The 26,304-nt window shown below is 38.2% G+C and overlaps 2 protein-coding genes across 4 annotated transcripts; one reads left to right on the top strand and one right to left on the bottom strand.

Moving 5' to 3' along the window:
- Positions 1-4,252: 4,252 nt before the first annotated feature.
- On the bottom strand, positions 4,253-7,161 carry LOC115755518 (G-type lectin S-receptor-like serine/threonine-protein kinase At1g34300). Its single transcript, XM_030694957.2, has one exon. The coding sequence runs from the start codon at positions 7,075-7,077 to the stop codon at positions 4,492-4,494; it is 2,586 nt and encodes an 861-aa protein (XP_030550817.2). The 5' UTR covers positions 7,078-7,161; the 3' UTR covers positions 4,253-4,491.
- Positions 7,162-8,500: 1,339 nt separating this feature from the next.
- Positions 8,501-25,912, top strand: LOC115755519 (exocyst complex component SEC6). Of its 3 annotated transcripts, none has more exons than XM_048275302.1 (26): positions 8,501-8,680; positions 8,797-8,949; positions 9,093-9,131; positions 9,264-9,352; positions 9,530-9,620; positions 10,446-10,535; positions 10,618-10,697; positions 11,148-11,240; positions 12,707-12,733; positions 13,161-13,268; positions 13,455-13,593; positions 13,691-13,735; positions 14,055-14,110; positions 15,270-15,378; positions 16,682-16,822; positions 16,930-17,109; positions 17,946-18,029; positions 18,122-18,211; positions 18,817-18,861; positions 19,339-19,417; positions 20,766-20,835; positions 23,466-23,553; positions 23,756-23,845; positions 23,966-24,082; positions 24,268-24,330; positions 25,498-25,912. In XM_048275302.1, exons 2-26 carry the CDS (start codon positions 8,821-8,823, stop codon positions 25,627-25,629), a joined length of 2,274 nt encoding a protein of 757 aa, XP_048131259.1. In that variant the 5' UTR covers positions 8,501-8,680; positions 8,797-8,820; the 3' UTR covers positions 25,630-25,912. The 3 variants fall into 3 exon arrangements, with proteins under 3 accessions (XP_048131259.1, XP_030550818.1, XP_048131260.1); XM_030694958.2 differs by having other exon boundaries at positions 8,502-8,680; positions 18,125-18,211; XM_048275303.1 differs by lacking the exons at positions 8,501-8,680; positions 8,797-8,949; positions 9,093-9,131; positions 9,264-9,352 and having other exon boundaries at positions 9,600-9,620; positions 10,620-10,697.
- The last annotated feature ends 392 nt before the right edge of the window (positions 25,913-26,304 follow it).

The raw sequence follows: 26,304 nt of genomic DNA, 5'->3' as shown, positions 1-26,304 counted from the left end.
CCCCCCACCGCCCTCCGCCGGCCGCCGTTACCGAGTTGCCATTTCCTGCCATTGAAGTAAAATATCAATAATAATTTTTTAAAAAGAAATTTAAAAAATTTAAAAATGAAGTAGAAAATTTTCGGCCACCAACATTAATTCTTCATAAAAAAATTATGTTAATAATGTTTTAGAAGTAGAAATTTTTAATCATTACCAAACGAATTTTTATGATCAAAAATCGATTTTTGAAATAAAAATAGAAAAATCAACTTTTACTTTTGAGTAAAAGTAAAAAAATTAAATTTTAATTAAAAATTAATTTCTAAAGTAGAAATGTTATCATACGCGTAGTTAGCTTTCATTTCATCTATATATTTCAGTCTCATCATCAAACGATGGTACCAATTTGTCTAATCTTGACGTCTTTGCCAACTACGCAGCCCCCAGTTTTCTCAAGTTTGTCTCATTCCTGTTCTTACACGTGCTGGCCTCGTACGTGCCCCTTTTATTGCATTGTCCAGTCAAATAACTCATCAAGAAAAGCACCATTTTATCCTTAAAATTCTAGCCATTGCCAGCCCAAGTTGTCGTTTGCAGATTTCCATTCTCACATAAAATGATAGCGGTTTTTTTTTTCTTTTTCTTTTTATGTTGGCTTTGACGAGTTGCCCACGTAAGCCCCCAAACAGGATTCACAAAAAATGACAAATTCGAAACCTACGTCTTCGAAATACTCATATCTTAAGTATCCCGACAATTCGTGATTACTTATCGTGATTATATTCGTTTTATAAATGATGCATACCGCAATTGGCTATCGATGTTGATTATCACCACAAGGTTCTTTTGTTTCGTGAGAAGTTGAAACGTTGGATCAATATACCAAGTAGTTAGAAACAATCTAATTTTCTTCCGTGCAGATTCCTCCCGAAAACCCGAAATCTATCAATCGGAATATGTTTATCATTTTTTTGAAATCCGAAACCTATTATATCATAGGTTCCAGGGTCTATCCAAGTTCTACCAATATTTTTAGTTGAACGATTATATTCAATCATCACTTTTAATGATGACCGTTTGTTTCTAAAACTTATTTACTACAACTCATATTTAGACACGCGAATAAATATGAAATATTAATAAAGTAAAAATTTTAATTATAAATATAGCTGAAAATGAAAACTCAGACTAGCAATTTCAAATAAAATTTGTCATAGGTTTTAAGTTTGAAATCTATCGGTCAGAACAGATCCTCCAATTTTTATAACGTATTTGCTTATGAAAAGCATGGCACCCTTTCCTTTTCAAAGGTGGGGGCGACCATTGGCATATCCAATTCCTCACACACGTGCGTTTCCATGTTCCCCGGAATCAAATACCGATGGTTATGTATAAATAGAAATTACAACAAATGGTGTATTTCAATTTCAATACCAATCAAATCGGTATTTTTGTTTTACTCTTTTTCTTCATTTTTTTTACGTATTCATACTACATGTAGTTCGGTTTATAAGAGCATTCGGAAATAACGTGCTGAGGTTTTCTCTTGGAATGGTCGTTTATATGGTGTTTCTCATTATCGATAATAATTTTTTTTAAACATTTTCGTAAACGATGAAAATACGGTTTTTTTACATGATATTTTTCATTATCGATAAAAAAAATTTTGTCGAATTGTTTCCCGTGAAATAAACGTTCCTTTGTACTCACTTTTCTTTTTATCTATGTTTGAGTTAATTATAGGTATAAAAGATTGCTAGGAGACAATTTAGCAGATACTGGCCACTCTCTGATATTTATGGCACCACATACAGATATTTCTATTGATGGTTGGGGGGGATCTTGTGGTGTCATTGCTCTAAAGGTCCCTCACAAACTAATTGGGAACATTCAAAGAAAACAAGGAACAAAAACATCACAATCCTCAAATATTGGTGGAGGGACCCAATTGAAAAGTTAATGGCCTTTTGCAATGATGAGAAGTGCCAAAAATGTAGAAAGTGGCATTTCTCGGGTCAAACAAACTTTATGCATGTGCATCAATCTTGCCGGGCTACAACTCCCCGGCGCTGTGTTGGCTTGACTGGGGTCCTTTGTGCGGTGGAAAATGGAAAGCGATTTTGATTTTCTAGAAGGGAGTAATAATGTTTTGGGTGGATTTTCACTTTCATTCCTGATATGAATTTTTTTCCTATTTTTTCAACTAAGTCCCTCGCGTCGATTTTGGTTATAAGATTAGCCCCCCAACATTCAGGCATGCTTTTCATTTTGACCCCTGGCAATTGGAAATAGAAGGAAGTCATATATTTATAAAGGTGATGGGCTTGATTACAATTAACATATTAATTTTTGCCCCCCCTGAAGAATTTAACATGTTGTGGTAAGAAAGTCTACCGTTACAATGCAACTGATGTCTCTTTCCACCAGAGTCCAAGGTACAGTGATGAGGGCCATGAGACAAGGTGACAAAACCAGAACAGAACAGTTCGTTTGCAATAGCCATCAACCTAGTACATGACGGATGACTCGGATATCCTTCATGACCTGTCCCATCAAAAGACCAGATGCCACTTCGATATCATAGCTAGAGGGAAACCATGGACCTGTTTAGCAATTTCTCAGGGAACTGTAAGGTGAGCTTGGCTATGGAGTGTATTGATAGATTGCAGAGTCAGCCCTTCTAGATTTAAGCCAAACATCACCAACTCGAAGACCAGCAGATGATGCAGAATCGATTTAGGTATCGGGCGATGCCCGGTTGAACCCTTCCTTAACCCTGCCCTACCAGACTGGAACCATTTTCGGAGATCAAATGGCATGCAAAAGCATATTAAATTGACACCAGAGGGTTCGTCTTAAAGTGGAGAAACCCGTTGTAAGAGATGATCAGTTTAAACAGGCACCGTTCTCCTCGCAGCAAGGTTTGGCAAGCCTCTTAAGTGGTATCTCTTTGATCCACCTAAATAAATACAAAGACGAAACCAGCAAGCTGTCGGTGTTTGAACTTGGATCATAGTGCGTTTATTTGACGGAATGCTCAATATGAATGCAAACGACAGCACTAATATTGGCAGCCCTGATCATGCTAATTCAACCCAAAATCTAAAAAGAAAACTATGTAACCTTCACAAAATTGTGCCGAAAAACCCATTTGAAGTTTAAAGATTACCAGAGCAACCTCATAAAAGCATTTAACAGTCCAAGAGAATGTAGTTACTAGTCAAAGAATAGGGGACTGTACTATCCGTTATAAAAGCATTGAAAAGCAATTTTCCTGCGTTTGCATGACATGAGATTGCATCGTCTTACTGAATATCATGAGTCATTAAAGAACTGGAGGAAAAGGCTCGGCACCAAACAGAACCTCTTTCATTTGCTCTGTGAAGCATCTAACAGGGTCAAAGAAAGCATCACCCCATCGGACATTATCAGACAAAAACTTGACATTCATGCCGTCACGTGTTCTTATCATAACCAAAATGAGACAAACATGCACCCAGATTGAAGCAGGTACAACCAGTTCACAACATAGACTTGAGTATAACTGTATACGCAACACCGAGCACAGGAGGGAGGGAAAACAGGTGGTTGATGGAAACAAGGTTGTCAATCGTGCAGAGAACCAATGATCAGATGTAAAATTAAGCATGAATCCGACGGCACCGTCCGAAGAATCACCCATACGGTGGAAAAAAGGATGAATCACAGTTGTGGCATTATGGCCAATTATAATAATTTAGATGATACGATCAAGGAACAGTGCAGTTACACCATTGAGAAGGAACAATTAATAGCAGCGCAAACTTATCCAGAACTAACAAAGCTCATGGGTCATTATATTTAAAAGAAACTTATAGTCCTGATCCAACAGCATCACACGAGATCAACTAACATCACAGTGGATAGGCAGCAGCAACTGTAAACCCTTTGCCTACTTAGACTTAGAAGGGAAATCACATTATAAAGTATCTACTCAACACAGCACCCTCCACTTACCTGAAATGCGTGCCCATTTCTATAGTTTTCTTTAATGAATAGAGCAAGTGTTATGTGCATTTCTGGTGCTGTTGTGTTCTACTCATTTCACTATTGTGCAGCAGTTTTAGTATCAATCTGCAAAATACTTCCATTAGCACCTTTCTTACCAAAGCAGTTTCCCCGCAGCAAGTTCCCAGGATCCTCCTCATGAGTAACAGTAGTTGATTTTAAAATCTTCCTTCAGCACAGGGCTATCAAATTGGCCCGTCACCATCTTAAAGAGACCATGATCTTTTTGAAAGACACAAATGCTCAAAAGTTTTATAGCTATCGACGTGGAATACACAGTTTCAGGTAACAAAGGAAATATACATACACAAGACTTAAGATGCTCATCTACCCACAGCCAGCTTTGCTGGTATAACAAGGCATTTTGCAAATAGACAGTGTACAACTAAGATACAGATTGGATATAACTTCCTTCCAGAGCTCATTCTGTCTTACAAAAATGATCACGTGATATTGATTGGTTCACTTTGAATCTGAGTTAAGATGGGATGAAGATGCCTTTTCCATATCTCTCCCTGAAGCAACAGGTGAAACTCCAGAAGTTCGGAAAGATGAAGATGAAGGAGGAGGAGCTGAAGCTGCGAATGTCGAGAGTGCGCTTATATTGCTACTGACATTGATGCTGCTTCCGCTATGGGACCCATCAACTGCTGCCTTCGGAGGAGGTGGCCTCTCAATCTCTGTAATCCCTTCAAGCATCTGCACAATTTTCCCCATAGTCGGCCTATGCGATGGTTGTTCCTGGATGCACCAGAAACTAATCTGGATTGCCCTCATTACTTGCTCCATGTTTAAATCTTGATTAGCACCAAACAGCCTCTTGTCTATAATGTTCTCACCATTGCCCTTCCCAAACTCCTCGTAAGCCCACATGGAGAATTTCTTATTGTTGGTTTCGACAGAAACATCAAAATTTCTCCTCCCACTCACTATTTCAAGCAAGACCATCCCATAACTATAGATGTCTGATTTGGAAGTTATCGGGAGATTCGCAAGCCACTCAGGCGCCAAATACCCTCTTGTGCCTCTCACGCTCGTCAATGTGCGGTACCGGTGATCCTTGGGGTTTACGAGCTTTGCGAGGCCGAAATCCGACACTTTAGCATTGTAATTTTCATCCAAAAGAATATTCTCAGGTTTTATGTCACAATGAACAATGCAGTCTCGACATTCTTCATGAAGATATGTGATTCCCCTTGCAGTCCCAAGGGCAACATTAAATCGTTGCTCCCAATTCAACAACTTCCCTGAATTTTCTTCACTAGTAAAGAGGAAATCATCCAGAGAACCATTTTTCATGAACTCATAGACTAAGAGCCTGTGACGTCCCTCAGAGCAAAAGCCGATCAACCGCACCAAATTCAAATGGTGTGTGCTACTTATGGTTGCCACCTCCATCCGGAATTGCTTCTCCCCTTGTTCAATTCCCTCTAGCTGCTTAACCGCAACGACTGTTCTATTAGTAAGGACTCCCCTATAAACAGCCCCAAATCCTCCAGCACCCAGTTTCTCCATGAACCCTTTCGTTGCTCTTTGAAGCTCCTTGTATGTGAACTGGACTGGAGCCCCAGAGGCATACTCGAGGAGTTGATACTGAGATGACAATGCACCAAACCTGGTACTGTTTCTGAAACATGACCACCACAGACCACCCTCCAAGAGGATTAAACCAAAAGCTGTGGCCAAAACAACAACGACTACCACCCAAGCATGTAGTCTCCATCCCTTGTTTTTGCCGGTTCCCTCCAGTGACGATGGGTTCAGGACTACTGGTCCGCAAACTTTGACATATGACGTGCTCGGCAATGCCGGATTCTCATAACCACTTACAAAATTCACAGATTTCAAGTAACACAGCCCTGTCCCATCAGACAGTGAAGTTGAAGCCGTACAAGAACCACTCACAAGACAATTCAACCTACATGCCGATATACCCACAAAGAAAACTTGTGAGGACAGCTCAGGCGGATAGGTCAAGAACAAAGCATGATCCAGTTCCAACATCGTCGCGCTTCCCGGGCAATCCTCTATGTTTACTTTCCTCTTACACCCTTTTCTGCTATCGTACGGATCGACTGGCACGAAATTCTGGCTCGGGCACCCACACATTGGGCTCGAGTCGTTATAACTACAAATACCCAGATTCCCACAGTACCCAAAGACCTTACACTGATCAAGAGCTGCCCACCTCAAGGTCATACTCCCACTATTCTTCGCCGAGCTAAAAATCTTCAAATTCCCATCGGAATCCAACCTCAGAAACCTCAAAATGTCGCTCCCTTCCGCATAATCACTACTGTAAGCCATGGTTGCAGGACTACTCGAAGAAGGGTCAGATATGTACAGAATCCCTATAGACTGCAATCCCAGGGTGGGATGAGTCAGATTCCCCTGGATCGACGAATTCGCCCCTTGATTCCAATACTCGATACTATTATTCCACCAAAGGGTCAAATTACCAGAGCTCGATAGATTAAAGGAGTACAGCCCACTTCGCAGGGTCTGACCGACTGTGAAATTCTGCGAGGGGACGATCGTATCAGTCGGGTGAGCGAACGACGACCAGACCGAAGCCGTGCCGTTCCGGAGCACCAAGTTGCCGGTATCATCAATATCAGCTGAGGTCACTCCCTTGCCGGTCGTGTTGGACTCCCAGACGGTGGAGCCCGACCCATTGACGAGCCGGAGGTTGCCGGTGGAGAGGAACTGGAGGGAGCCGGAGGAGTCGACGGCGGAGCCGATGGACCAGACGACGACGGCGGAGCCGCCGGCGTAGGTGATGGCGGCGAGGAAGGATGAAGGGTCGGCGGCGGCTGAGACGAAGCCGAGAGAAAAGGTCCCATTCGGGGAGGGCCAGGCCTGGGCGAGGTTGGAGGCGTTGAGGGTCGAGCCAAGGGAGACTTGAGCAGAGGCCGACGAACAGAGGAAGAGGAGCGGGAGGCAGAGGAGGAGGGATCGGGTTACGATGGTGGAGGAGATCATTTGCTGCAATTCGTCCATCAGCGGGGATGATGGAGAAGCACGCAAATCGTCTTCTTGGCGGAGCATTTGAGGGAGTGAGCGAGAATTCGTGTTGGACAGGGCTGGGTGGTCGTCTCCGTTCTCCTTCGGTGGAATGAAGACGCTGGATGAGGAAGACGTCAAACTTTGTTTGCTGTCGGTCAATCGCGGCTGTCGCGGCACGAGAAAAGTCCACCGGCGACTTTTGTATGCTCGTTTTCCTATTTTCCCTTTTCTTTGTTGGCCCTCCCTTTATTTACCCAGAAACGTGGATGTGCAGAAGCTGCTGAGATGAATTAAACTTTCCTGTTTCATTAATTAAACTTTGCCTTGCACTATTTATTAAACCATCCGCCAAGTATTATGTATGTCGTATTTCTCAAAGAAATTCAGGTTTAAATTTAATTAGAAAAGATATGCGTGTTCAATGTTCACTATTATGGCTTTGTTTCTCAATAATTAATTTTTATGGCTTCACCTTTTCGTTATGAAAAATGAATGGTTTTAAAATAATTGATTGTATCGTTTAAAATAATTAATCACTGAAAAGCGATTAAAAAGAGTTTCACTGTGAACAACAATTCATTTAGGTCATACATGTCCTAAAATTCACGCAATTGTATCGCTTCTTTGAATTCTTTTTCCTTTTTTTATCTCGTTTTTTAACTTATGTAGTTGTATTGTATGTTCATTGCGCTTTTTATATATAAATTTTAATGCAAAAATGTGGTTCTTTGTTGATTTTATCTAACCGATCTTTTATTTAACCATATAGTCTCAGTGAAAAGTATCAAGGAGCAATAAAATAAAAAAAAATTGACTACTACTTATATCTAACAGATGTTTAATGACTATGGTAGACTTTTTTCTCTATTTGACCGATCTCTTTAATGACTATGGTCGACTTTTTTCTCTATTTGACCAATCGGTCCCTCTGTCAAGTAGGCTTATACCATTACGCTCACGAGTAGAATCTTAGCTTGAGCCTATCTTCGCCCACTACCTTTACTTTTTAGGATGCATCCATCCCGGACAAATTACCTATGTCGTAGTGTCCCGCTCCTTAATTAATAAATTGAAAACTTGTTTACTAATATTATTGATTATAAATGAAAATAAAAGCGAACTATATCCAAAATGCAATTAAATGGATTTGTTTCGCTATAAATAAATAATATAAAAAATAATACCTTTTGAAAAATGATACATCGCTCGAGAGAAATGAACAAACGAACATATTTTTTTTATTGTTCATGAAAATATTTAGACATGAATTATTATCGACTAACTAATTATTTTAGGCGATAAACACGACTAGTTTATAAAAGTATGTTTTTATAATTATTTATTTTCCGTAAAGTAAATTTACTTGTTTTTCACCAAAACAATTTTCATTGTTTCGCACAATCTTATTTTTCCCCCCCCCGTGAAGGCACATAAAAATTCTGAGGGTAAAATCATAAAAAAGCAAGAGCCGGAGAATTTTCTTCTTCTCATTGCTTCCCCGAAACACCCTGCAAAATCCCAATCTTTACCTGTTCGAACCGGCACACAAGCTCTCAGATCCAAACTCGCTTCACTTGACCGGGAGGATTCACCATCGTCTCGAGGATCGCCATTGTTGTTCGGACTTCCGCGCTCGAATTTCATGGTAAATCTTCCCATTTTCCTGTCTCTTGCTGGAAGAATGGCGAGGTTCCGGCGGCGGTTGGTCGGTCGTTTGGTTGCGATTCTGGAGTTGTAGTTGAGCTTCGCGTCACTGTGCAGTCCTCAGGGGATTGATCGACGAAGATGATGGCCGAAGATCTGGGCGTGGAAGCAAAGGAAGCTTCGGTCCGTGAGGTCGCCAAGCTGTTGCCGCTTCCCGAGCTCTTGCAGTCCATCGCCTCGATCAAAGCGGACTACATCGCGCGGCAACAGGTAATACGCAAATTCGTATTTCCAAATCCGAATCCGAATTTGAACTACTTGTCCAACTTGGGTGGTGATTTCGTCCCTTGTCAACGCGAGAAAGTTGGTCGCGTTTGTTTGCTATATAATGTTGCTGTATTCCTCATTGTTAGGCAAATGATGCGCAGCTCAGTACGATGGTTGCCGAGCAGGTACATTCCTCATATACGGAATTTGCTTTCACTTTGGTTACCTCATGTTATTTTCGGTTATCATTTGGGATCTTAATATGGTCTGTGGTGTAGTTGAGCATATGCTGATTATGCTCCACCCATTGATTACAGGTTGAGCAGGCGCAGTCTGGGCTTGAGTCTCTTTCTTTATCTCAGAAGACTATAGGCCAGCTAAGGGAGAACTTCGTTTCTATTGAACAGTATGGAGTCTCTTTTTGCTGATAGAACAGATTGTCTATTACCATATGTGGAATATAAATAAAGCAGAGATTTGGCGGTTATTCTAGGAGAATTTTTGTTGTCTGTTATCTGCTAGTTCATCCTATTTTCAGTGTATCTTTAGCTTCATACCTTTGGTTGTTGGCCTCTCGTATCAGGTTATGTCAAGAATGTCAAACTTTGATTGAGAATCACGATCAAATAAAGATTCTGAGCAATACCAGGAACAACTTAACTACAACCCTGAAGGTCAGTCCTTTTCTCGGCATTACAATGATCAGATCGTCAATCGTTGTCATTTGTGGACTCAGGCAGCCACCATGCTGAATCTTTTTTCCTTTCCCACACTCCAAGGTCTGATGAGAGTGAAGTCATGATAGCCAAAAGACTATCTTCTTCCCTTGCTTTACCAATTAAAAGACTAAGTTTAGCCTTTGTCACAACTATTAGATCATGCCTTCATCTAACATTTTTTAGCTTTTGGAGCATGTTGTAGTCGCCTCACAAATATTTCTAGGTATCGGAGTAAGAGGTCCTGAGTTCATCTTTTGAGGCTTTTTGTTTGCCTCCCTAATTTTATATTTCCATGCTTCAGTCTCCCGCCAAATTCCAGCCTCTGCATGGAGTGTTGCGACATTTACACACTAAATCACGCATCCATCTAGCAACTTATGCTTTTATATCAGTTGGTCGTGGCTTTGCAGAATTTTTACTGCCTTATATTCCTAGTTGCCATCTCAGTGATGGAAGGATCCGGCTACTTAATTAGCTTAAAGGATCTTTTTTCAGAAGGCTGTTGTCCAATAGTGTGTGTGCTTGAGCTACTCCTATACCAGCTTTACTAGGGAAAGCTGATAGTCTCTATAAATAAATATATATTGCTGCTACATAACCTGTAGGTGAGATTGGATAAAGAAGGTCATTAAATATCCATCTAGAATAGAAGGATGGCTACTGTCCTAGGACCAGAATATCGTCAATCTATATCAATTTGCAATTTTTTGTTGTCTTTGGACCTTTGTCCATCCCTTCAATAGTTATTGGCTAAATGACGTACTTGTTGGTCTAATGCAGGATATAGAGGGCATGATGTCCATTTCTGTTGAAGCATCTGAGGCCCGGGATTCTTTGAGTGATGATAAAGAGCTGATTAACACTTATGAAGTTAGTGTTTTTCAATAAATTTCAAGTGCAATGACTTGATTTTATGTGAAAATGTACTTACATGTTCATTTATACTTTCAAGAGGTTAACTGCTTTAGATGGGAAGCGAAGGTTCGCATTAGCTGCAGCAGCATCGCATAGAGATGAGGTTGGCAGACTGAGGTTGTCTTTCATTCTCTTGTTCATCATGGTTTTTTAAGATAAATATAGGAAATACTAATCAAAAGCAACAAATTCAGATGTCTTTTCTAATCTGGATATTTTTTTAAATGATCATTTCTATTGGGAATGAGGATCATGTACTTCAATCTGACCATATAGTCAGATACCGAAATACGGAAGCTGCTTCCTTTCTGTTAAATGTTGGCATAGGCATTTCAGAGCAATCAATTTAAGAAGTTGATGATCTCTATAATTTATTATTCAATACTGCCACACTCTTGATGATTGCTATTATGTTAAGGGTTCTCTAAGTTATGCTGATTGCAAGAAAATATTTCTAAGTTAATTTTGGTCCTTGAGATAAGGATTGACTCTCTTCATCTTAGCTTTTGCTTGTGAATGACTTTCTTTTGATGCAATGATTTTTCTGATTTCCTCTTTTAATACCAGAGAATATTTTGAAGATGTAGATCGCACATGGGAGACATTTGAGAAGACATTATGGGGCCATATTTCTAACTTCTATAAACTTTCGAAAGAGAGGTAGGTTTCTTTTACTTAAAGATTAGAAAGACCTTTTATGCTGTGTGGATAGTCTATTGTCCTGGGCACTAGGGGTTATTCACGCATTTGGTGCTCATGTTCATGATTTATATGAATTGTGCTAGGCTAATTACTTAAAGTTACCCTTTGTTTGTTGTGGATTGCACTTGAGAGTTTGTGTGTTGCCTGATATATTATGGGCTTAATAGAATTTACTATCATTCCATTTGGTTTGCCATTTGACTCTGACCAGGAGTTCGACATGCATTAGTGTGACAAACATTGTGTTGAATGAGACATTTAAGATTTCTTGGTCTGGGTGGTTGTGGACAGTTTCTTCCTAATCTTGGCTGAATGAGATAAATGATGATGTTTTGCTTCTTCTCTTTCTTTTCCTACTTCTGCTTGATAAGCACATATGTTCCCATTCTGGCTAGGCTAATGGAGGAGATGAACTTGATTGATGCCGGATACTAGTCAGAGAAACTTATGATATGATGCAAAATACTATTGTAGTTTGGCTTTCCTGTAATAACTGGAAAGATGTTTTGATTGGTAAAAAATAATGGAATAATTCTAAATGACTTCCAATTTAATGATTATGCACCTGAAAGGATTTGTGGAGCTTGTATTGCATAAAAGTAACAAGTGCTAAAACCAGAACTCACTCCAAAGATACTGTGGATCTTTAGGTCAATCAAATAGCAAAATATTGTTGCTAGTAATAGAAAAAGATGTCATCGCAGGAGGTATTATAAAATTGCATTTAGGTAGCATGTACATGAATTACAATGGAGAATATGGTTTTCCATATTTGGAAGCTAGTTGCATATTAGCTTCTTGACGTATTGTTAATTGCCTCAAGAGAGAAAGGACGATAGCAAAGAGGCCTTTTCTGTGATTGTATTACCTCCTTGAGGACATTTTGTAAATGTGACCTAGATTTTTGAATACCATCTTTGGATACCTTTGCTGACAAATTACCGCGCACTCATGAGTTTCATGACTTCCAATGTTATAGGGAGTTTGTATTAAAAGTCCCACGTGCTAAAAGTAAACCTTAAAAGCTAAAAGCTAAAACGAGAACTCACTCCAAATATACTGTTGATCTTTAGGTCAATCAAACAGGAAAAAATATTAAAGACATTATCCCTTGAGGTTTCACAAGATTGCATTAATGTGGCACCTGCATGACTATATAGGCTTTCCATATTTGGAAGATAGTTTGATATTATCTACTTGATGTACTGATAATTGCCTCAAGAGAGAAAGATGGATAACAATGAGGCCTTTTCTGTGTTTACGTCCTCGAAGACATTTTGCATATGGGACCTAGGAATAGATGCCTTTGCTGACAAATTACTGCTTGTATTCCTCAGCTTTCAAAAACCGAACATATATACATCGTGCATCCTATACCTCTTTGATCTAGAACTGACCACGTACTTATGCATTGTCTTTTGCAGCCCACAAACTCTGGTCCGTGCTTTGAGGTATGTTCCGGGAGGGCATGCTTTATCAATGTCTTTGATCTAAGGCTGTTGCCTCCCATTTTATCACTTCTGTAATCTTTTTGTGTCATGTACTTTGGTGGCAAGACTGCTTTGACTTGTTGCATATATGAGATAGTCAGTTCAAGATGGATTTATGATAACCTGAAAGTACTTTGTTGGGAAGATTTGGTGGTTACTTATAATCGATACTAACGTACCAATCTAATATGATGGAGAAGAAAGCTGGCCAATCTAATGCGGTATGCAAATAGAAATTAGTAGGTGGACATGAAGCAGGTTCTTGTGCAACATGTTGCAGGCATAAAAGTTCTTGAGCAAGAGCAATGAGCTGCGATTCTCTCCAATTTCTTACGCAATTTATCTCTACATATGAAGCCATGATGTTTCACCGATGTATGTCACATAGGGTCGTTGAAATGCAAGAGATCCTCGACGAACAACTTGCTGAGGAAGCAGCTGAGGCTGAGGGTGGTGGAGCAATGGCATCGATTGCGAATCCACGTAGAAGTGCCAAGTAACTCATTTACATGATATTATCTGTCTTACTTCCAGTATTCAATTTTTGGTCTTCTTAAAACAGCATTGGCTCTTTGATTTATCAAGTTAGATGCATTTTAACTTGATTCAACAGGAACTTGTACTCTTGTAACAATTATGGTGATTATTAACAATTGGGTATCTGTTTCCTTATTGCTTGCAGAAAATCTACCAATTCAATGGCTTCCTCCCGAAACCTTACACAGCAGAAGTTGAAGGTTCAGGGAAAAGGGTACAAGGATAAATGCTATGAGCAGATTAGAAAAACGGTGGAAGAACGTTTCAACAAGCTTCTGACCGTGGTACTTCAAAGATGCCTGTTTTTTGTGATTAAGAAAGAAGAGATGTTCAAATATTTCAGCTTTGCAATGTCTTATTGTGTTGTCTGATGTCCATCAGCTTGTGTTTGAGGACTTGAAAGCAGCACTGGAAGAAGCTCGTATGGTATGCTAAACTGATCTGCTCAATCAAAGAACTGATAATCATTCGATATGCTTCGTGGTTGGCCTCATCTTATGACATGGTCTTTACCTAATTTTTGCTTATCTCAGCATTGGAGTTGGTTAACCTAATGAGATCAGACTTGATAAGGGCCTTTTGGCCAAACAAGTGTCCTTGTTCACTTGATTGTTATTTAGATAATTGGTGATGTTTGTGGTCTTCTTATAATGTTGCCATGCTCAGATGATAAGTGTTCTTTCTGTTCTTTTCCTATTTGAGTTGGTTTTTTATTATTAATTTGACGCTTCCTTTTCTTGTGGAGATTGGAGAAGAGCTGGGGGATATATATGACTATGTGGCTCCCTGTTTTCCTCCAAGGTTTGTGTTCTAACAATTTAGCGTATCTTTATCAGTATTATGGTTGATCCTATTTTGATGATTATGTTAGGACATCTTTTCAATCTTAAGATTGGTGCATATTGGGGTATGGATCTTGGCCTGACTTGTCTATGTATCAGGATGAGGATAAATGGTCTTGTTGTATAAATCTAGAAAACTTGAATGGCAGAACTTTATTCTTTTCATGTTTTTTGGCCAGCTGTAGAACTTTGTTACATTATAACATAAGGTTACGTGCATTTTCACTAGCAAAACTTGCACAGTTATGCAATAGGACATGGACTTGCAATTGTTGAGCTTGAGATGTAGTGTCCCATACACACACCTACACTATGTCCTCTCCAATAGACTTGAGTACTCCCCTTTGATATAAGAGTTGGAGTACCAGATCATTGTAAGTACGAATAAAAGATCTGAAATCTTTTGCTTAATTATTAAATTGTCAGGCATCATGTATGTTGAGTTAACTTTCCTTGTATAATGTTTCTTTGTTGAGATTACAATGGTTCTTCTTGGAGATCACCTCATGTTTTTTTCATGGCCAACTAACCAATATAAAGACTGCGATTTATACGTTTAACTTGATCCTGTTTTGACTGTTGGGGTTCGATTTTTATGTAAAATGAATAGTATAGGTACGAAGATGCATTTGGCATACCTGACATAACTCAATTGTCATTTGCTGGATGAAGTAGACATTTACTCGCGACCTGTTTTCTTCACCAGAAATCTTTTAATCTCTCTGATCAGATAACATGTGCATGATTCAACTGCTAGATTTTAATTTTGCTTTCTTGTGTATTAGGCCATTGGTTGCAAAGTTATGATTCGCGTGCTTGGTGCTTATAAATGACTTTTGTGATCAAATTGGCACCTTTTGGCATGTGACCCCACACACATAAGTATCATATTATCATGTTGGTTATAGGTTTTAATGCCGGTGCTATTTATATTCACTGAGCCTCAAAACCAATCTATCCATGTGCAAAACTGCCTTTTTTCCCCATACTTGGAAGACTAGTTCTGCATACATCAATTGATTCTCTGTAATGTGTTTCAACTACAAGCCTGTTGTGTTTCTCTTTCCGTGATGTCTTTCTATGGAGACAAATTGTCATTATTTTCTTCTTATGGGCAGATATGAAATATTCCAGCTCATGGTGAATTTGTATACTGAGCGGTTCATTCAGATGCTTAGATTGCTCAGCGATCGGGCAAATGAATTAACAAATATAGAGATATTAAAGGTACTCTTTTCTGATGCACAGCGACATCATCATATGCATGTTCCTTAGTTTTCATAGTCAAAACAGGACAGAACAATTTGCCTTAAATTTGCCTTACCCAAAAAAAAACAATTTGCCTTAAATTGAACCTTTTTTCATCCCCACGAGTCTGCGAAAAAGCTTCGTTTTTCCAGTTATTCATATATTCTCTGCAAAAAGATCCATCATGCTTTTCTGTTAGCATCAAAGTATCATCGTTTGCTCAAGAAACACAGAAAATTGACATTTTCTGCAGTTCTAATCGTCTGCCACCTCCCTCCCTCCCTCGCTCCCTCCCTCCCTCCCTCCCTCCCCCAATACACATGTATGCCAAAGACAAACATGCTTAATCAAACAGTCTTTTATCTTTTTTGTTGTCGTTTTGGTGTGATAAACTTCTTTTGCTTGTTGGGTCATCCACAGCAAAGGCCCCAAAATATGGGAGTTGTAGCAGTATGCCCCCAAAGTTTGGGATGTGGCCTTAGATCATTGCATTGTTTGAAAAACGTTGAACAAGTGAGGCTTAACTTAATGAATTCAAGATTTTTTTTTTTGTTGGATAACTGAAATTTGATATGACTAGGTTGACCAATTCCAAATCTCATTTATATTGCTCTAGCTATGTAGCAAATTTTAAAGAAACCAGCAGAAAGCTTTAGTTTTGAAAAAGGGTATCTCAATCTTCACTTAATATTATTACCTATCTTTAAGTTTCTGGCCTCAGTGAATACAAGCTACCGCCAGACAGTTATTTTCGGTACTTACTTTTTGTCACCAACACTTTCAACAGATTAAGGAATCTCCAGCAACAACTTCAGTTTGTGAATGGTGGTTGGTTAAGTATGAAGTGCTGCCTTTTTTATACTTCAATGTACTAAAAATTGGGGTAATCAATCTATAAAACCCCGTAATCTTTTCCAGCAACCTTGGTAAAATCAAACTCCTGAAGAAGTTACTATACTTGCCTCCTCCTTGGACTCCCAAGAACTCATAGGAGGTAGATGTGATAGTCTACTTGGAAATAAATGCTAACCATTCAGTTGAAACACTTGTTTGTAATTTCATGCAGGAAATTAGCAGCAAATTTCTAAGTAACAACACTTGATTAATATGCTACATATTGGGAAGGGTAGTTCAGTGCCACATAGGGGTCATATTATTGCACCTTTTGTTACTTACGAGTTCAATGCAAGTAACATTCCTTTTGGGGAGACTGTGATATGACTTGTATGGGCACCTGTTATTCTTTCATTAGTCAACTGTGATGCTGATAAAGTGCTTCTAGGTAACTGGTTGGGTAGTTGAATTCCAAGATAATATGATTGGGCTTGGTGTTGATGAGTCCCTGGCACAAGTTTGTTCCGAGAGTGGTTCCATGGATCCCCTTATGAACTCATATGTTGAAAGAATGCAAGCTACTACGCGGGTGAGTTTATGTCTGGCACTCCTTATTTTTGGATTGTGGAATAGTTTTTTTAACTTATAGGAGCCAGGGCATCTTGGAAACATGTTTTACTTTATGATTTTTTCCAGAAATGGTATATGAATATTCTCGAGGCTGATAAGAAGCATCCACCAAAGAAAACTGAAGATGGGAAGTTGTATACACCAGCTGCTGTTGATTTGTTTAGGATTCTAGGAGAGCAAGTTCAAATTGTCCGAGACAATAGCACTGATCTAATGCTATACAGAATTGCTTTGGCTGTTATTCAGGCAAGTTTTGCTGAAATGTTTTTAAACATGTTGCCTTAGGGTCATTTCTTTGCAGATTCTTTCTACAGCCCAAGTTGGACAAGACAGAGTCCAAAGAAAGATATTGAATTTGTGCAACTGCATAACTAAGTGATTATATGTAATTGTGCAACCACGGTATGATTTGTCTCTCTTTTTTGGGTCATCGTCTCAAACAATCTCTAGTTGAGACATTATAGTAAAGCATGCATAACTAAGCAATTACCATTTCATTTGGACCATTTAAACATGTGATAATTATTAGACTTTGAGGAGCATATGTTTGCGCTCTCTATGTCTACACCTTGAGACAGACATCATTAAGTGAAGCTGTTACTCTTGGAGAACTAAAGCATGATAATTGGTGGTTCACAGAGATAAATTGAAGTCAATAAAAACTATGTGGGCCTATTAGGAGCTGGCATAGATATGCAATAGTGTCATTAGGTATCTTGACCTCCTTGCAACTAGGAAGCAAGGAGATCAAATGGGAGACTTGTATGTACATGGGATAATGTCAGTAGATGACTTTTGTGCTATGCCTACTCTCTAAAACCAGGTGAACTTCCATAATTTTGGACAGGAACCTGCTATTGTTGCATATCATATTTCAGGTTTTCCCTTTTAGTCAATGGTTTTTTCACCTCAACATTTATGCCATTAAGTTTATCACCAAAATGGTTCCTATCCTGCATTCAATCTTGGATGCTTTTCTGTTTCTTCATATGGTTTTATAGTATTTTGCCGCGTGAGTTAGCTAATCATCTTCATTGACTTGTAGATGTTGCAAATGTTATCTTTTTTATCTCTTCCTGCAGGTTATGATTGATTTTCAAGCAGCAGAAAGACAAAGACTTGAGGAACCGGCTTCTGAAATTGGCTTGGAATCACTATGTGCGATGGTTGGTCCCCTTAGAGATTTCGCTTGTCTCCTCTCTCCAGATGTTGTTACATGCTTGTGTTTTACAACTTATGGTTCCCCTTCCTCTCTTAACAGATAAACAACAATTTGCGCTGCTATGACCTTGCAATGGAGCTGAGCAACAGCACTATGGAAGCGCTTCCACAAAATTATGCAGAGCAGGTTGGCCTTCATCTCCATGCTGCATGTTTTATCCCAGTATTATGGATAATGTAGGTTTTATACTTCAATGTCGTTCCAATGGTCATTACAGCTCCATTTTGATCCCAATTTTCCAAAAATGTTAGCATATTGGCTGCATAAATCTTTGTATCAGAAGTTGGGAAAAAGTGCTTTATCTACATTGTAAGCAGATCAACTTGTGCATTTAGAAAATGTAAAGCTTGATAGATTGTTGCTTGTCGTAGCACATGCCTAGAATGTTGTATTGCTAGATGCAATGCTAAAAAATTGAATGTAAGACAGGCGATCAATCCTTTAGCATTTCAACCATGATAGTTACTACATCAGCCAGCTCACCAGCAAAATTATGAATTGCATATAATGATACCAGTATGAGTACATTGAAAGGAACTGAGGGTGTGCCAATCTTCTGAAGACTGGTAGATCCATTCTAAGCATAACATTACCTGATTAATCTTCGCACTATGGTACTAGGCACCCACAATGATATGCGCTTGCCTCCGTCTTAGTTTGTGCATTAAAGATGTATTGTATTTGATTGGCATATTCTCTGGTAACAACTAACCTTTTCAATGCATGGACAGGTCAATTTTGAAGACACATGCAAGGGTTTCTTGGAGGTAGCAAAGGTATGTTGATGCTTATGAATATTATTACCCCGACACTTCTGTTGTGGTCACATACATGGTATGAGCGTGCGTTTGCATACAAAACACTTCATCTTGAAGTTGCACTTAACCACTATTACATCCTAATGCAAAACATTTACCACGCCAAACCATCATAATATTAATATCGTGGAAACAATTGTTAAATAAGAAGGCAAACTAGTATATGGCCTGCAATGCATAAACATTCACCCCTATATTAGAACTTAGAAAAAGTATTTATTTGCTATCTATGTCTACCTGGTTGATGTTTGTGCTGCATTAGTTTATAATTGATTCTGATGCTTGGCTTGACAGATTCTTTTATATCACTCTGCATATCTTATAATAGATCTATTGTATGATTAATTTCCCTGCTACTACGGGTATAATAGCAATTTGTGATGCATCTTTCTGGACTTCTGAAGCCGCCAACTGAAGGCTTGTATTTAATGTCAGGAAGCTGTCCATCAAACTGTTAGTGTTATTTTTGAAGATCCCGGAGTGCAAGAGCTGCTTGTTAAGCTTTATCAGAGAGGTAAAATGAATATATCACCTTGATTTATGTACATTACAAACTGTTTACTCGCAGCATAACTGTATGCTTGGAGTGACTTTTGCTTTTAGCCTTTTGCTTTAACCTTTTCTTGTAGCATTTTAGGTTAAATGTTATTTAGCTTCAAACACTCTAGCTCTTTGAAATTATCTTGTAACTGTATATCTACTGTTTACTACGGACAGCTAGAGTTACTTTGTAATTATTTCATTAGTTTTAAAAGAGCTACTTTTGTGGATAGCACAAAGCAAATTTCGGAAGATCTAAACACACCCTAGAAATTCTCAGTGCAGAAGAGCATTGCCAACATACCATAACATATGTGTACTCTATTATTCCTGTACATCATGGAGTATCTTGTGGGGCTAGTTGATTTTCTTTTCTTTTGGGGGATGAGAGATTGTGAAGTGGATTTGTCTGGCGATTTTTAACGTTAGGCAACATAAACTGGGAACTTCTACCAATTATCTTGAAGTTTGCTGAAAGCTCTCAATATTCTTTTATGTTGTTTAAGCCTTTTTTTTTCTCTTTAATTTTTTTTTGCGTAATTACTTAGTCACTATATTAAGCTTCTGGTGCTAAAAGTAGTCGCCACCATCATAACGAATCTATCAAATGGTACCTTTTTTAGTTAAGCGCTTGGAATTGGCTTTCACTATTTAAAAATCATTTCATGCAACAAATTTTACTTGTCAGAGTTACCTTCTCCATTTTGAAAGTGAAGTTTTCACTTGTTATTAATTTCAGCAGGCCTTATTCGTATTGTGCTTGGTGATCACTGTGAAATTGAGATTCTTATCTTGATGCACTCTCTAAATGGTTTTGTGTCGTAGCAGCTTATCAATTCAATTTACTCTAACAGGGGGCTTATATCCATTGTAATAATTTTTTTTCAATTTGCTTCTCGTGTGTTTTTCACTGTCTTCCTCTTGGTGCAGTTCAAACCCTTAGCTTTGTTCAGGCGCTTCTATTTTTTTTTGGTGCATTTAAGTCTCAGTTTTCGTGATCCTAATTTCTAGACTAGCTGTAGATGCTCCGAGCCTCAACATCATTTGTTATCTCTTAATAATCTCTTCGTGCAGCAGCTATCCATTTAAAATATTCATTTCCTCTGCATGTCTAATTTCCTTGCTGCCACTGTCATCCCATTAACTGCGTGGCTGGCCAAACTGTTGCTCCGTAGTACTTATTGTAATTGGCTTTACTACTGTTCTGGTATTTTTGGGAGATCTGGTGCTTTATCTACTGATAATTAAATCCTTGTTGATGTATCCTTCAAATTATATGGCTTATGATTTCATATTTATGTGCTCTCATTATTTTGTTTCAGAGTGGTATGAAGGACAGGTTACCGAGTATTTAGTGGCCACATTTGGTGATTATTTTACAGATGTAAAGATGTAAGTTCTTTCAGTTTAAGCAAACGTCATTATTTCTCCATTTGCAGATGCATATATAGTGGATGACCTAAAATGCACAAAAAAATGGGTTTGCCTAGCCCAATTTGACTCTTCTTGAGAGCCAATAGGTCAATAAAATTCAGTGAGCTTATTCCAACATTGTCTAAGTAAGAAGTTCTTATCTTGTCTGGGCATTAACAGTAACGGCAAAGCAGTAATTGTTTCTTCTCTTCTTTGAAAAAGAAAAGGATGCAACAAACATTATCTAAGTGAAGTGAGCTACTCGAATACTTTTATGCCACTAAATTCTATTAATATCGTGTCTTTTGCGAGATCCCTGCTGATTGTGATAGTGGAGTTGCATTGTGCTGGGATATAAGCAGCACCCTAGTTTGCTCTAGCCGATTTTGTTCTCAATTCGTGATTGTTTGTTATTTGCAAATGTTAGAGTGTCCAACCCAAAAGCTTAAGCCAATATGTTGAGCGAGACAACCACAAATACAAGGCTTGATACAATAATTAAATATTAAATCATGCATTTATCTAACAACTTAAGCTTTTAGAACAGTTGGTAGTGGTTTCACATAATCTCACATGGTATCGTAGCGGGAGGTCCTAAGTTGAAATTTTTCTACGACCCATTTGTCTCCCCAATCAAATATTTTCATGCTTAGAACTAGGCAAAAAGACCATATTAAGCATGGGGAGGAGTGGTAGAATAGTTAAATATTAATCATGCTTTCATCTAACAGCTTAAACTTTTAGAACAGTTAGCGGTGGTTTCATATAATCTCATAGGGCCGATAGAAACGACATAGACAAGCGTGTGGGATATTTTAACGCCCATTGTCACTCGCAAATCTGATAGCCAACGACACGTCGAATAGATGAACGGGTAGCCTCACACGCGAAATAAATCTGGGGCGAAACTTGGCTCGAATAACACGTTAGAATGTCCAAATCAAAATATTAAGCCAATAACTGGAGAGAGATGACATGAAAATAAGGCTCATTATAAACCCCATAGACAAACGATGTGGGATACTTTAATAGCAAATAAGCATAAGGCTAGTCAGCTTAGTTTTCTATGTTGGAACAGACAACGTTTGTGCCTTGAATTCATGTAAGCGACCTTTAGAAATCTAAGAACCGCCATTAGACTTATTTGTAGGGTCCCATTGGCGTGCATCCAATATTGATGCTTGACTTGACATTATGCAATGCAGTGAAGTATTGAGAGAAGTTTCTTCTCATCAAATTTTTATCCACAGGTCTCATTACCTGAGCTTGTGCTGCTATAAGGTTTTTCTTTTCTATAAAGTACATAGGTTTCCCCATGCTCTAAGCATTCTTGGATGCTTCAAGCATTATTGGCGCATTCATGCTTATACTAGCAAGAGATCCCACACAACACTGTGGAGAAAGTGAAATTTGTCATCAATAAACTTTTGAGTTATGCGATTGTCAATTATGTAACAATCAAGAATGCTTTTGAGTGTTAAGTGATCAAACTTTGAAAGATAATGCACACATCATCCATCTCACAATTGTTTTTTTTGAAAGGAATAGAATATGTTGTGGATTTATTTATATAGACTTTTTATAAACCACATGGTTTACAAACCAAGTTTGATGCAAGAAAAAATTGTCCAGTTGCGCAGTTGATCAACATCGCGTTGTTATTATGTCAACTGTATTCATTGCTTTCTCTCTGGACAATAAATTGTTGTTTTTATCTTCAAGTAAAAAATGTTTGGTTAAAATTGTGGGTTTCAAAAGTTACAAGATATTACTTGATAAGTAATAAATTCAAAGAGAATCTGTTAGTACGTAAAAATTATTGAAGGAATTAGAAAAATAGAAAGACAAACTAAAAAAAAATAACAATAATACTAAGTTATTTTCATCTTTATTATGAGTGCTCATTATTTAATTGATTTTTTTTTTGGTTGAAACATTATTTAATTGATCAATGACTGAAATATCATACTATAACTTTAACTTCTGCTCGTTTGACATCATGCTGCCATTAACCACCTATCTTCCCTTCCTTCAATTGTACTGAGTTGTTCCTACTCAGAGTCTGTTCTGTTAAGATCAAACTCGCTTCAATCAGAATAACTGATTTCCTTTTGTCCATGCTTCTTTCTTGTTTCATTTTACTAATGGTAAAAGAGACAATGGTGACATAAATGTCAAGTTCTTGTCTGTGGTGTCCAATAGCATTTCTCTTTGCTTGAATGCACCAGTGATATATGAGAAGCGTTTTTCTTCGGTTCCTTAAGGTCTCAGTCTTGGTAAGAGAGATAAATGATGATTTGATCTGATGCAGAAACATTAGATGCCCCAAATTGAAGCTTCTTTGCTTTTCTGTTAAGTACGCATAGTACATTAACGTGCCACTAATCTCAATATGTTTGGATAAATGATGAATATTTCAATGGGCTTGCTGTGTTGTTAATAACTTTCGATGAATTGTCTGCTTGGTTGTAAGCGTGCTGATGGCTGCCTATTATGGTCCTGTTACTTTAGAAACAATTACTTGTCATTCTTATCTACAAAATCATCATGTGATGTGGCCTGAGTTCCAAGGCTGACCTTGTGCTGGATTGTTGCTCTATTTACTCAAGGTACATTGAAGAGAGATCTTTTAGGAGGTTTGTTGAATCTTGCTTGGAGGAAACAATGGTTCTTTATGTTGACCATCTTTTGACACAGGTTGGGCATTGATTCTTTCTTATGATAATATGCTTTTCCATGGAACTAATCTAGGTAATAAAATTCCTGTCTGATGGAGCTGTGTCCTGGAAAGGTTCATCTGGGCATTGCCCATAGCTAGATCATTTTTGCGTGAATATCAACAATGCTTCTGGTGTGCTTTCCTTGTAGTATGAAGAATTGGTAATGGTTGTGATTGTAGAGAAATTATATCAAGGAAGAAACCATTGAACGGATGAGGCTGGATGAAGAGGTTCTGATGGACTTCTTTAGGGAGTACATAAATGTCTCAGTAAGTGTGACTTCAATCTCGTCAAATACATCTATAATTCCTGTAGTGTAGTAGCATCTGCATTTTATTATTTTGTTCACTAATGCTTCCATCCCGTGATTTCTTTGAAATTTGCCACAGAAAGTTGAGAACAGAGTCAGAATACTGAGTGATTTGAGAGAACTTGCATCTGCTGAAAGCCTTGATACTTTCACCCTCATCTACACCAATATTCTCGAACATCAACCTGACTGCCCGGTATGTTGCTTCGACATGTGTTCCATTTTGGCATAGTTGGAGAACCCAGTTTGATGTTTATTTCTTAATGCGAAGCTTTATGAAGAGATATTAGAGCAGGACTTGCTGATTTGCTTCTTGTCTGCAATGATGTGTATTGAACTTGCTGAATTTATATGTGCAATGTTCTCATTCCATAATGACAGCCGGAAGTGGTTGAGAAGCTTGTTGGTCTCCGAGAAGGGATACCACGAAAGGACGCTAAGGAGGTATGCCCAGATTTTCAGTTAATTTGTCTTGAGATATTAGGGGACATTGACTGTTGATTTCTTTGTCTTGGTTAAGTTTTCCAGAGTAGACATCTAGTAATACTATTCACCATTAACCTTATGTGAATAATCTGATCAAGTGAACTAATTAATTGCTGTCGGTTTGCAACTTCAAGTGGTCGAAGTTCCTCGCGTAGAATTACCTACCTTAGAAAAATAGGACAGTATAAAGAGAGGAAGAGTTGCAACTTGAAAAGGAAAATTGCAAATCCTTTGGAACTTATCTTTATTCATTTCTCATTCTTCTAATGTAAATTGGCAAGTTAAGTTCATAGGGAGAAAAGAGCATTTTTGGAGTCTAACCGAATCCAATTCTCTCGTGCCCTAATTCTCGACTTTACGTCCTTGTGAAGTGATTGCCATACTATTTTTTGGCAGAATAGTCCCTTCTTTTATCAGAGTTGTCAAGAGAGGCTCCTCTGCTTGGTCTCTGTCCATAATTTTGTCATAATCAAATCTACAAGATCATCACGGCTTCTCTTGACCCAATGCAATCATCTGTAATGGTTGTCGTACAAATGTATATGAAATAGTGAAAAAGCAAGTGCAAATGGTGAAAGATAACTAAGAGATATTTTAGCTTTATATAAGGAACTCAAGCTGCAACCATGTAAATAAATATAGGTCAATATAGGTGGTGTAGACCTTGGAAAGCTAATAATTCAGAGGGTTCAGGTTTTGATCTTCTGGTTTTAAGCAGCACAGCGTGCATGTGAGCTTCACGAATCACCAATATTGTGTTCCATAAAGTTCTCCATAATGGACAAGCTACATGATTGGCCTGTGGTTGTGTGAATAACCAAAGGAAGAATGTCATAGCAGCAAAGATTGCATGCATGTGTTGTTGTTAGGTTATATCCGGGAAAAACAATTAACTTGCTGGCTCAGAAGTTTGTCTTGTGTTGTCCCTTCTTCGTTTTATTGGAGGAAAATCGTAGGGAGCTAGGGAAACTTTTAAGATTCAATTTTTTTTTTTTCATATTTGAGCATCTAATCGAACTTCTTTCCAATCCGCAGATTTTGTTTAGTTCTGGTTTTTCATGATGCTAAATGTATGCGTGAAAATTTCCCGTGGCGTGATCTAATGAGTATTTTCTTGTCGAACAGGTTGTTCAAGAGTGTAAAGAGATTTATGAGAATTCACTCGTTGATGGGAACCCCCCTAAGGCAGGTTTTCTTTTCCCCAAGGTGAAGTCGTTAGCATCTTCTAAGGGTTCTTTGTGGAGAAAGTTGACTTAGTCCTGGTGGAATCTGCATTTTGTATCTATTGGACATAGCTCCTGCTAGTAATTTAGTGCTTTACTCTAGTCATCGAATGTAATTCTTTTAACTATATTTTCGTAGGTTATCCTATATATATTTTTTGTATCATTTTTTCTCTAATTTTTTGATTTTGGAAGGATATTGGTTATCATGAGTTGTAAATTGTGTAACTAGTTGGCAACTGAAGTTCTTACCATTGTGACTTCTTACCGCACCGTAGGAGCTCTCCTTTTCCTTTGGAATGCAGTAGTTGTTGAATTAGGAATTTTTGCAGCTTTTCTAAACTCTGGCTAGGTAACTAGTGTAGCACACCCAACGATAAGTTCTTCAGTGAGAGTTTTTATTCCTCACAAAACGTTTATAAAAGAAAAAAAATTAAGTATTAGAAGTTTGTGTTTCCTGATTGCACATATGTAAAGAAAAGTCTACAAACAGTGTATATATATGTGTATGTATGTATGATGTTATATATAATGTATGACTAGGACGTGAATGAAGCCACATAATTGAATATGATGTCAAAGGTTAATAAATTAATTCAAAAAATTAAAAGTTTGGTGACCTATATTCAATTAAAGGCGAATTAGACATGTACATAATTGGCGGCAATTTTCCAATTCTTTCAATAGAGTCATTTGATTATCTTCCACA

Source organism: Rhodamnia argentea, chromosome 2 (assembly GCF_020921035.1).
Source record: "Rhodamnia argentea isolate NSW1041297 chromosome 2, ASM2092103v1, whole genome shotgun sequence".
Lineage (NCBI taxonomy): Eukaryota > Viridiplantae > Streptophyta > Magnoliopsida > Myrtales > Myrtaceae > Rhodamnia > Rhodamnia argentea.
The sequence above is the reverse complement of the archived record's forward strand: the minus strand, read 5'-3'. Positions and strand labels throughout refer to the sequence as shown.